Source organism: Microtus oregoni, unplaced genomic scaffold, assembly GCF_018167655.1.
Source record: "Microtus oregoni isolate MIOR12 unplaced genomic scaffold, Mior012 000004F_ref0000308, whole genome shotgun sequence".
NCBI classification, from domain to species: domain Eukaryota; kingdom Metazoa; phylum Chordata; class Mammalia; order Rodentia; family Cricetidae; genus Microtus; species Microtus oregoni.
Window position 1 is genome coordinate 48948261 of NW_024543063.1, and position 12575 is coordinate 48960835.

A 12575-nucleotide genomic window follows, 5' to 3' on the forward strand; every position below is an offset into this window, starting at 1 on the left:
AGGGTGATGGTTGGCGTTCAGAGCCTTGCCAGGGGGGTCAAGCTCTCCCCTTCAATAGATACCCACCTATGCTACCCTGCAGTCACTCCTCAGGCCCTGGGGTGTCATACTGGGTGTGGCAGTTTTGTAGCTGAGGCTGTGATAACAGGGTGGTCACCCTGGGATTTCTTGGCAATACCCTGGGCAGCCACAGCTATGCTATAGCCCTGTGGGCCAAGGTGTGCCTAGCCTTCAAGTTCAGGTCCACTAGCCTTGTCTGGAAAAGGGCTCCCGGGCTCCAGAGAGTTAGCTTGGGCTTGGGAAATACTCAGCTCAGCAGAGCAGAACCAAGGATACTGGATCGTCTCCCTCTGATGAGAAAGCTGTGGCCTTCCTGCTCATGTCCAGTCCCTGGTCAACCATGCTAGCGTTGGAGGATGCAGATGGGAACACCTGGGCACATGTGTGGGCTACGTGAGTGTGTGCAGATGGGAGCCCTGCGTGCTAGGGCTACTAGTATGGCTATTTGAGTAAATGTGTATGAAGCTCTGGGAGGTGAGAGTTGAGCAATGGTGCCGTATGAGTGTGTGTGTGTGTGTGTGTGTGTGTGTGTGTGTGTGTGATACCCTAGCTGTACAGACTTGGTTTGTGTGAGTGCAGGCTTAACCCGGTGACGGTGGATGTGGCACGAGGTGGCCATGGAGAGCTGTAGCCTTACTAGTGTCTTGTTCTCCCCCTTTCTGTGTCCATCTGTAATGACTCAGTCACTGCCAACAGTTGTGTCTTCCCGGTGTGAAGTCCTCCTCTGCTCACAGAGCCTGCTTGGCAGGAACCAACACTCTGTGAAGGGGATGCCTCCAAATGGTGCTGCTGCGAGTCAGGTATGAGAGACACAGGTCTGTCACCTGAGGAAACCTGATTTCAAGGCATGGTGTGCCGTGTCTCTTGGCGCGCCAGTGGGATAGAACTTGGTGCCCCAATCCTTGCAGGCTTCCCTCCCCTCCTTTCGCTGTGCTGAGGCTATGTCCCTAACCAGTTCTTTGGACAGTATGGCTGTGCTCCAGGGTCTGGTCCTGCTTCCTTCCGTCATACCATCTGGATGCTGGACCATCGCATTCCATCTCCTGGGGATCCCAGACACCCCGCTGTTCTCCCAAGGTCTGTTTTCTGGAAAGAGAGAAGTCAGACTCCTTGTAGGATCCTGCAGTCTCGAGCATGATGCCCACAGCCCATGGAGTGTGTGGATGTGTTTAGAATGAGTGTCGGTGTAGGTGGGTGGTCTGGGTGGGAGTCCGCAAGTGGCTGGAACCATTACCATGAAGGAGGAGGAGCCCCAGAGTGGAACATTGTAACATACAGAACAGAGGGGGAACAGAGGGGAAGGGTTTTGCATATAGAGCCAACAGGAATTCCCAGAAACGGGGACTGAGGGAGTCTCCTCTAGAAAGGGAGTGAACAGGTTCAATCTCACAGAACATTTCAGTGGCAGAAGACAAGCCCAGGATCCAAGTGTCAAGTTCAGCATACAACTCTGAGTGTCCCACTGCAGGAGTTTCCTCATTCTAGGGTGGACTCTGTGACAAGGAACAGTGGCGGCAGGGAGCCTGCAGGTGGCAGTGTAGGCTTGAGTGTGGACAGTGCTGGACGGCAGATCCACATTTCTCCAGCAGGGACATGGAATTTCCAGAAGGTGCCTGTGGGTCCATCTCACAACTGCCCCCCCTCCCGCTTGTGTAGGATGACACCCCAATTTCAGGGCGTGATCTTGGGGGCTCAGCTGATGCTAGGACACTGAAATTCTAGTGAAAGGGAAACATGTTCAAGAAAGGAAGTCAGGCTCCTTACTGTAAAGAGGTCACCAGGCAAAGCCTCCATCTGAAGGGTGATGAGAAAGGGGAGTACTTCTGCAGAGGGCAGCAAAAAGCATATTTTTGTCTGAATGCCATTTCCTATTTTCCTTGGCAAGATAAGCTTTTGGAGTACAGAAGGCTAAAAGGTGGTACCTGGTGTGCTTGGAATCAAGCCCTGAAATTGGTGGCTCGTTGTGTTCACACTGACATCAGACAGGCCTCAGAGAAGTTACACCACGTTTCACAAAAACATAAGAAGGGGGATGGGGAATTGGCTCCAGTAGGCAAAGTGCCTGCTGAGCAAGCGTGAGTTCAGGTCTCTAGTACCCCAGACAATGCCAGATGCAATAGCATAGGCTGGGAGGTGGAGGCAGGAGGTTTGGGGGACCTGGCTAGCGAGACTAATAGGTGTCTCCAGGAACTAGAGAAGCAGAGGGTTACATAGAAAAATCTTGTTTCAAAACAAAACAAAAACAAAACTGATAAATAAAAGCAGAGGAACACAAAAGGAACTCCTATAAAACTGACCACACAAACACCCCTGGCTACCCGGGCACAACCTGGCCTCACTGGCTCAAACCTGAGGCGTAGCCAGCTGGGCATGTCAATATTCAGAGGCAGATTAAAGATTACTTCCATTTAGGGGGTCCCTTTCCTCTCAATTGGCAGCCCTCGGGAGCCTCAGTGCACATCTTTGAAAGTTACTTCTCTCTGCATCTTTGTTGATACGATGTATTTATTTTGAACTCAGTAAAGATACATTGCTGCTTATTCAGCCTGATCCAGGAAGGAGAAAAGCTGTTCTGTAGATCCCTCAGACATGATGAGTAGGCAGGGATGGTTTTTCTCCCCCCACCCCCAGCACTTTCCAGAGCCACAGAAACAGACTGCATTTCTTAAAAAGCGTCTTGTCCCTGGGGTGCATCTGAAAGGCGATACAGTACAACAGACATATTTCTGCCTAGAAAGCAGAACGCCAGCAAGGTGGGCAGAACTGCTTGTAAACACAGTTCCCTCTCCCAGGTGGAGACTGTGACTCCAGCAGGCTGCTCACAGGGTGCTGCAGAACGGTGGCTGGGTCCCTTTCGGCTCTGCATCAGAATAAATGCTATTTCTATAGAAAATAGAATTCAAGGTAGCCATTCTTGTCACCCTCTGCTTAAGAAAGGGATTGCTGGATTTTCTTAGCCCTTCGTTGGAGAGGTTGAGATGTGGGAAGAGGGTCAATGGGGTGGGGTCTGCTGCTTCGGGATAAATGACAGACAAAAGGTGGGGAGTGGGGGAGGCTGGGTGTCTTGCTCCCTGCCAGCGGCAGTGCCAGCAGGACACTCCTCAAAGATGCTTAGCCATCACCTTGGGCAAGCTGGGTCTTCAAAGATCACCTCTGTCACCTTATATAGTCTTTGATGGAGTTTGCTGGAGTTCACAGGCCAGGATCTGAAACCTTCTCCAGCCAGCTGTCTCCACATATCTCATTCTGCGACAGGATGCTGGCAGCAGACACTAGTCTTCTCAGAGTGGCGTGGTGTTTTTTTTTTCCCCCCATGGGGTCCATATTCCTTTTATTTTTGTCTGTGCATATGTCCCAGAGAGGCAAGGCCAGAATTCATCAACTCAGTCCCCAGCCGTGAGTTGCCACCCCGGATGTCAGCACTGGCTCTTAGAGCAGCTTGAACACTCTCAGGCTCAGGCTGCCAGGGCTGGCTGGACATTGACTGAGCAGTGGGCCATTCTGTGCCTAGAGTAGTGTCTGGGTAGCACTGTGATGAGACTATCCACACCTTGTCTTCCTTGAACTCCCAGTCCTGGTATGGGCATGGGAAGAACCATGACCCTCCTCCATGACACATGCCTGTGGGCCTGTGCTCCCCTTGTACTTTGGGGTGGGTGTCTGAGATGACCCACTAGCACCGCCACGCTGAGGACATTGAGACAGCAAGGGGCTCAATGGGCTGTGAGGACCTCCAGGTCATGCCTAAGCCACCAGACCTGTTTCTCCACCCTGTAAGAGGCGGGATGGTGACACTGGGGCTCTTCTGCCCTGGAGTTGAAAGATAGGCACAGTGCATAGAGGGGCCTCACTGGGACCTGTCTCAGCTCCCAGTGGGACAAGCCCCAGGGTAGGGCTTGTGGCAGCAAGTGGACCGAGCAGTTTCTGCAGGAGAAGCAGATTGTGGCCACAGCCTATAGGAAGCTGGGGAGAGGGAAGAAAGTAGGGCTTCCTACCTCACCTCTGCCCAGCACTGTTCAGAGAGGCACTACCATCAGGTGCAAGGCTGGAGTCGGGGGAGAGACACCAGATGGGGGACACTTCCTCTAAAGAAAACCTTCCCAGGTAAGTTTTGTAATAGTGGGACCTGTGTCTATGCAGGTGTCTCTATGTGTGTGGTATGTGTCTGTGTGTGTACTTAGAGTATGCCAGTGTATGTGTGTAGTCGTATATGCGTGTGCGCAAGTTGTATGTGCACCTGTGTGCCCGGAGGAGATAGGGTAGCCTTGAAGGACCAGTGGGACTTACTGGCTGGGTCACTCACACAATCCTCTCAGGGCTGCCGGTTGGAGCCTGGGTTGGGGTGGTTGAGCCCTGGGAGTTTGCTGGCTGTGGTTCTGGTCCTGGCAGTGGCAGCAGGTCAGATGGGGAGCCTGCTCCACACACAGCTTCGTAAGGTGGCAGCGTGTCCATGGAGACAGTGTGGAGGCCATTCTGGCCCTGGGTCCTCTGCTCCCGCTGATGGTGGCTGTGGCTGCTGCCTGAGTCCAGGACGCCATTCAGTGTGGGGCAGGAGCCGGTCAAGGAGTAAGGTGGCGGTGCATCCGTGGGGACGTACAGCTGAGTGGCCCCTGGTCCCACGCACTCCTCATAGCTGTGAGAGAAGAGGTTTTCACTCAGGGGTTATGGATCCCGAGACCTTAGGGCAAGTGGAAGAGTCCGTTCTGTGTGCTGAGGCGCTGCCCTCACTGTGGAAGGTGGCCGGCCTCACACATGCTGGAGACTACACCTGTCCCCAGGGAGGACGATCTGACACCCTTGAGACACGGGTCCTGCGTCAACTTTACCTCACATCCCGCGTGAATCCAAGCGAGTCCCTATACCTCTCTCTGTCTCTCTCTTTGTCTCTCTCTCTGTCTCCCTCTCTCTCTCTCTCTCTCTCTCTCTCTCTCTCTCTCTCTCTCTTTCTCGGGGTTTTAGATTCCCTGGAGCAAGAGCAGCCCCTAGTTAGGACCAGGCTGGGCACTGTGAACAGGCCAGGTAGGACGCCCTGAAATGTGTCCATTGCTGTCTTTGAGGTTTAGGAAGGAGCCCCTGGGGCCCCTGAAACCACTGTTGTAGGGCTAAGAGCACCTGCTGCTTCTCCTAGCTCCCCTGGTGGGAGGGAAATGACATGTCTGCCAGACACAGGGTCTGCAGTGGGAGGTGATGGGACTCTGACCCCCTGCTCTAATGATGGTGACCACACCGTCACTTCACAGGGATGCCCTAGTGAAGGCTGGCCATGATAATTCCTGTCCCAGTGGAGGGGGCTTGGAATCTGGGGCTCTAGATGCCCCACTCGAGGAGCAGAGGCCTAGTGTCCAACCAGCTTCCTTCTAAGTTCCTCCCTTGCCCTCACCACTGCCCCTGAGTCTCCTGGAGCAGTAGACGTAACTCCTTCAGGCTCCATGGTCTATTTCCTTGTGCAGAGTAGGATGGGCCACCTAATTTGCTGGATTTTTCTTGGTGGGGAGAACGCACTGTGCGTAGTTGTGAACATGGTTCAGAGTGGGACCAGAACCCTATAGCTCCAAAGGGTGTGCCCTGAGGACAAGCCCACCTCCCTTGTCCCCCAAGGAGTTCAGCTGCTTTAGCCCATATGGGGAAGGAACTGGGCTCTATAGGGTGCCCTTCTGTCCTTGTGACCTATATAAAGTACAGGGCCAACAGGGGCTACTTTGATTGATGTAGGAGCTGCATAGGGATGGAGTCTATGAGGAGGTGGGGGGGGGTCTCTGTGAGTCAGAGCTGTCTAGGTTCATATCAGACAGGGGTAGGCTAATGATAGCCTACCCCTGCCTGGGATAACTGAGATTGGGACCCGGATGACCTAAGGCAAAAGGGTGCAGAAGACAGGGACAGGATTGGAAATGCAGGGTTGCATGCATACCATTGACACCCAACAGATGATAGGGGCTAGCCAAGCCTGGGGACTCTGTGGCTGCCCCTGAAATGTCTGAGAAAGACTGATCTCAGGGTAGGCATGGATTCCGGGGGTCACAACTGGGAGCACCACAGATTTCCCCCCTAAATGGACACCAATTCTATGGTCATGATCTCGAACATCCCACCATTCCCATCCCCAGGGAGATCCCTGGAGGGACTTATAGGGGCTCCCCAAAACTGTCATGAGACTACCCCAAATCTACAAGACTCTCCTCCCCACCACTCATCAGCCTGAAGCATCCCAGCTGGTCTCTGTAGTCCCTCCTGGTGACATTTCCTGAGTCATGTCCATCCTCAAGGGGACTTGCTTAGTCAGAGAGCAGAGGCTGTAACCATGCCCACTGGAATCCATTTGTATTTACACATGGGGAGCTGAGGTTCTTTCCGTGGGTGGGAGATCTTTGGATCCAGAAAGCCCACTTCTCTTCCTACCATGAGGCCTCCTTACCCTGGTGGAGAATCTGGGTACAGCTCCCTGAGCACTGTGACATCCACGTCGCCATCAGAGCTGATGTCCAAGGGTGGGTGCCAGTCTTCGGCAGGGCTACAGGCGTAGGGCATCCTGTGGCTGGAATGGCTGTGCATGTAACTGCCAGAAGCTGTAGAGAACAGAAGCACAGGCAGCGATAGGGACTTCCCTCACGGTAGCAGTCTGTCTGAGGCTCGGAAGTCCCCACATGACCCCACCCCCTTACCAGGCACAGCTGCCCCTCCTGAGCAACACCACCAGAAGGTGGGCACTGGGGGCTGAGTCACAGGGAGGAGACAAGGCTGGACCTATCCTGACGAGCTTCCAGGATGGACGACAGCTTAGCCCAGGGCAGCCTTGGCACGGGGTGGGCTAAGCTTTGATAAGTTAGAACACGACAGTGGGAGAAGAGACATGTGCTCAGCACACACGTGACTCCAGAGACTAGTCCCCACTCCCCATACAGACTTCTCCTTACTCTCGGTCCAACAGCAATGCAAGAATCTAGATCAGGAACCATCGCACAGGTCCAATTCCGGGATTATTCACGGGGACCGAGAAAACACTCAGAGGAATATATTGCAGACACATCCGTTCATTATTGGCGGCTCCGCCCATCTGGCAGGTCATGACCCTTATTCTGTCCTCCACATTGCCTATATTTTTAAGGTTTTCTACAATAAGTGCATATTACTTTTCTACTAGAAAAAAATAAACCCAATAACGGGCTGTGCAAAGGAGCTGAGCCGAGATTTATTCCCCTTTCAGGGTGTCGGCTGAAATATGGGAGCTTTGGAGTCATGTAGGAGAAGACAGCCAGGAGAGATGAGAGAAACAGCAGAACAGAGAAGCTAGGCCAGGGCCACGGGGTGCTGGAGCTGGGGTCCTGCACCGCCAGAGCTGTCCCTGTTGTCCTCGAGTTGGGCAACAGGGAAAGGGTGGGTGCTGAAGGAGCAATGCCAGGTGCATGGAGGAGGCAGGAGGCGCTGAGTGGGAGGAGCAGGAGGGCATGAGGTCTACCTAGCACCATCCTGGGTGAGGGATAGTTAAAGTGGTCCTGGACTCCTCATAGGAGCATCGGTCATGTCTGCCTGATCTGAGCTCTGCTCTTGTCTGCTAGGGAGAACTTAGCCCCTGGGGAGACTCGGGGCCTGGGATGGCTGTCCATGAAAACTCGGGGCCTTGCCTCTCCATGCAAACCTGCTGACTTTTCTTCTTAATCTTAGCTAGTTCGGAGCATGTCACTAACTGGCCATCTATCTTTCTTCCATTGTGACAGATGACCCCCTCCCAGCTCTGTCTAAGGTCTGGCTTCTTGCTTCTCTCTAGACTTTCCCAGAGGAGCAACATCTAGGTCTGAATGGCCCTTGGCACCTAAGTGTCTGTTGGACCTCGCCATAAGCCCACAGGTGCCCCTTGAGGACTGTGTGGGGGTCCGAGTGCACCCAGATCAGCAACCAGGACTCACATCTCTAATCTGCCTCTTGCAAGAGGACGGTCCCAGGTCCATTGCTCAACTGCTCCTATCTCAACTTTGGATCAGCAAATCGGGGGTGAGGAGCAGAGCTAGCGACTCAAGACCGAGGAGAATTTTGCATCAGATAATGCAAAGGAAGGTCCAGGTATCCGCAGGTGATCTTATCCGCCGGTCCTGTGTCAGCTTCAGGTGGCCCTTAACTGCTGACAGGTGGCCCACCCCAGCTGGCTCTTCCTTGCTCTCAGGCTCTTCTTGCCTTGGATAAGGAAGGCCTTTCAGGTCTCACACAACACTTCAGCGACAGTGAGAAACTCTTCAGAGCCCCACACCCTATGAACCAAGCCGCCTTTTTTCTTCCCAACTGGGGGCAGGTGGGCTTTATGCTGGGTAGTGGCCCTGGCTGCCCATGTGCAGACTCCTGTGGGCCTTGTTCCTGCCGTGGAACACTGTCTCAGAATTGGACCTTTCTGCTTCATTTAGATCATGGGTGGTCTCCATCAGGAATGAGACAGTCAGGTGGCCATGTTCTATAAAAGGTCATGAATTCTGACATGATAGACACTCTGAGGATTGGTCCCTCTGCCCCATAGTCTCCACTGTGTGACAAGATACCCTGAGATAATGTGTTCTTTTTTCTTTGTGGGCTCTCAGTAATAGATTTTCACTGATCGTTCATTCCAACATCCACCCACCCATCTATGTATATACCTGCTCATCCTACCACGCTCTGCCTGGGCCTTCAGTTATCATTTATCCATCTTTCTACCCTTACCCAGTCCATCTCTCTCAAGCAAGCATTGCCACTCAATCCACCTATATATCCACCCTCCTGCTCCCCATTTATCTATTTTCCCACTGGTCTATCCATCGTCCTTATTTTTCCATCCATTTATCCACAGGTCTATGCATTTAACCCTTATGCACCCAGTCCTCTGCTGGCCTACTCCACCCACAAGTCCCTCTCTCCATTCATTCATTCATTCATTCATCTGTCTGTCTTTCTCTCATTCATTTCTCCTCTCATCCACGTCTCCACTTATCCACTCACCTACCCACCCACCCCTTTCTTATCCATCTACATTACTTCTCCCTATATTTATCTACCCATCCCCCCATCTCTTCCCATATCCATTCATCCATCCACCCACCCATCCTTTCATCTCTCTACTCATCTCTCCTTACTCATCTCTACTCACCCATCTCTCTATTTATCTATCTACTATCGATCTCTCTACCCACCCACTGGCCAACCATCTCTCCATCCATCCTATCCTCCACCTACCCACCTACCTCTGCTTACTCACAAATCCATCTCCAATCCATCATCCATCCATCCATCCATCATCCATCCATCCATCCATCCATCCATCTCTCCATCCATCCATCCATCCATCCATTCATCCACCCATCCATCTCTCCATCCATTCATCCATCTCTCCATCCATCCATCCATCCATCCATCCCTCCCTCCATCCATCTCTCCATCCATCCATCCATCCATCCATCCATCCATTGCATCCAGATGCCAGCTGAACCTCTGTCAGCACAGCATGAACGAACAGTGACAGTGGCTGAGGAGTATGACATACTCTCCACCTGGCCTTCAGCCTCGCCCTAAGTCCTTCTCTTGGTAGACTACAGGCCTTTCATGATGTGGAGGACATGATAGTGGACCGGGATACTTTTGTGATCCCATGGCAGAGCCACCCCCCATCCAGACACCTCCTTAAGTCAGTCACAGTGGCCAGAGCTCACCTTGGCCCTGCTCGTATTCTCGGTGTCGGCGCCGGCGGTGGCGGTGGTGGTGATGGTGGCGGCGGTGGCGATGGTGGTGTCGCTGGATCCGGGCCTGTCGGTCCCTTCTGATGCTTCCCACGATGATGGTAATGCAGGAGAGGGTGATGACCACACCTATGACAGCGCTTGCCACCAGCACCGGAGAGACCAGCAGGTGATTGTGCTCAGAGCTCTCAGAGAATGTGGTGGGGTAGAAGTAGCTGGTGCGGTTGTATCGTGCTACTGCGGACAGAGAGAAGGGACACTGAGCTGGGTCCCATGTTTGCCACACACCTTCCTCCTTCAACCCTGCCACCCTGGGAGTCATTTATCCCTAAATAAATGGAGGAAAGTCAGGATCAGGCTTTTCATCTTGGTCACTCCTGATGTGGGGAAGGGAGCACTATAAGGGCTTCTGGTGTGTGCAGGCTACCTTCCTTCATTTCTTCTGGACCTCTGCTCCAGAAGCCCCACTAGCCACAGATAGGAAAACCCAGACAGGGCAATGGACCTGCTCAAGGCAGAGCAGAGGCTCAATCCCAAGAATCTTTCCCAAAAGATGTCAGGTCGAAACAGCTTTACCAAAGTCTTGAGAAGGGGTAAGTGTAGTGGCATTCATTTGTATTTTAATAAATAAAGCTTGCCTGAGGATCAGAAAAGTAAAACAGTCACACTGGCCAGCCTTGCAGACCAGGTAGCAATAATCCCAGTAGCCACACTAGCTTGCCGTAGAAACCAGGCAGTAGTGGTTCATGCCCTTAATCCCAGAACTAGAGAGGATTATAAAGTGGGAGGAGGCAGCTCCCAGTCTCAGTCTTATTCTGAGATTCCTGGAGGCAGGATCACCATTTTCAGACTGAGGTCAAGGTAAGAACCAGTGGCTGACTTCTTTGCTTTTCTGGTCTTCAGGTTGCACCCCAATATTTGCCTCTGAGTTTTTATTAACAGCGTTAGTAAGGCAGAGTATAAGGACTTGGGGCAAGGGTCTCAGCGAGGGGTATAAATCAGCCATAGCAGCCACAGGTACCTGCCACATGGTGCAGGGAGAGCCATCATCTTAGTGAGTACCACTGAATTCCTCCAGCTCACTGAGGGTGGGGTGCAGGTATCCCTCATCAAGGCAGATGGGGCTCAATGCTGAGAGTCCATCCCATAGCTGACTACTTACTGTGTGGCAGAGCTGATCTGGAAATATGGCCCCTGCATCCAGAGGTCCCTCTCTAGCATCCCTGGCCCTTGGTGGGGACCTTTCCTGAGGTGTATCCCCAACCTCTGGACAATAGTGGGGCACGGATTCTCAGACTTATTGGACCTTACAGGCATGGTAAGCATGATGGGAAGCCAGTGCATTCCCGGACCCTGTTCTGAGCGGGGTTTCCACTTGTCTGCCCACGGCCCATGTTAGGTGCACCTGTTCACTAGAACAGTAGGAGGTTTCCAGGCCTTGTATTTGATAACCCTTTGTGTCCTTACAGCCAGCAACCGGGCCGGGTATATCAAAGGTGCCTAATATGTGTATGGTGTGAGTGGATCCAGAGAGGGTTTTAGTTGCTTTGGAGGCACGAGGCTTCTGTCTTGGGCGGGGCAAACAAGTGGAGTTTGAATGGTGACCTGCCTGGGTAGCTGCAGAAAAGCCTTTTAATCCATGTGAGGGTCTCTACATCCTCCCTTCAACGGTGACTGCTTTTCTCTTCAAATTCCTTCCCAGCACGTACCCTAACGCCCCACCACACTCAGTGTCCAGCAAGGACAAGTGGGTAAGGGAAGAATGGGGGAGCTTAATTGGGTCTGGAACACACTGGGCAGCAGTTTTGGCTCACACCGGGAGCTTTGCAGCATTTGCTCATCACCAGTAGGGGTGTGTGTCACTGTTATCTGTGCCTGATACACTTTGATTGCTGAAGTTTAGTATTAAAATCCCCCCTGGAGAAAAACATATAGTCATCCTCCTGGATATTAACCTTCATCAGGCGATGAAAGGAGACAGAGACAGAGTCCCACATTGGAGCACCGGACTACAACCCCAAGGTCCAAATCAGGAGCAGAAGGAGAGAGAGCATGAGCAAGGAACTCAGGACCATGAGGGGTGCACCCACAAACTGAGACAATGGGGATGTTCTATCGGGAACTCACCAAGTCTAGCTGGCCTGGGTCTGAAAAAGCATGGGATAAAACCGGACTCTCTGAACATAGCGGACAATGAGGACTGCTGAGAAGTCAAGAACAATGGCACTGGGTTTTGATCCTACTGCACGTACTGGCTTTGTGGGAGCCTAGGCAGTTTGGATGTTCACCTTACTAGACCTGGAAGGAGGTGGGAGGTCCTTGGACTCCCCACAGGGCAGGGAACCTGGTCTGCTCTTCGGGCTGATGAGAGAAGGGGAGTTGATTGGGGGAGGGGGAGAGATATGGGAGGCGGTGGTGGGGAAGAGACAGAAATCTTTAATAAATAAATAAATAAAAATAAAAATAAAATAAAATAAAATCCCCCCTGGTGGGATGGACATCCCATGGTCCTAGCTGGGCATGCATGCCTCTCTTTGGCCCCCATTTCTTGTGTGTGTATGTGTGTGTGTGTGTGTGTGTGTGTGTGTGTGTGTGCGCGCACACATGTGAGCATGTGGAAACCCGAGGGTGTTGTCCATTATCATCTTCTACTTTATTTATCGGAGCAGGGACTCTCAATCAAACCCAGAGCTTGCTGATACGGCTCCCACAGGCTTATGTATTTGAGTGCCTGGTCATTAGGGAGTCACACTACTTGGCAGGGATTAGGAGGTGTGGCCTTGTTGGAGTAGGGGTGGCCTTTGAGGAGGTGTGTCACTG

At 52.5% G+C, this 12575-nt stretch overlaps 1 protein-coding gene across 2 annotated transcripts in view; it reads right to left on the reverse strand.

The window, feature by feature from the left end:
* Positions 1-2566: 2566 nt before the first annotated feature.
* Positions 2567-12575, reverse strand: part of Bean1 (brain expressed associated with NEDD4 1) — a 42265-nt gene continuing 32256 nt past the window's right edge. Inside the window, exons 3-5 of one of the 2 annotated variants that reach the window (XM_041650225.1) lie at positions 9729-9989; positions 6476-6626; positions 2567-4693 (exon numbers count right to left, since the gene is read on the reverse strand). In XM_041650225.1, the coding sequence (XP_041506159.1) occupies positions 4360-4693; positions 6476-6626; positions 9729-9989 (746 nt within the window). In that variant the 3' untranslated portion in view covers positions 2567-4359. Of the gene's footprint in view, positions 4694-6475; positions 6627-9728; positions 9993-12575 lie in introns of both variants that reach the window. The other variant, XM_041650224.1, reaches the window with a different exon arrangement.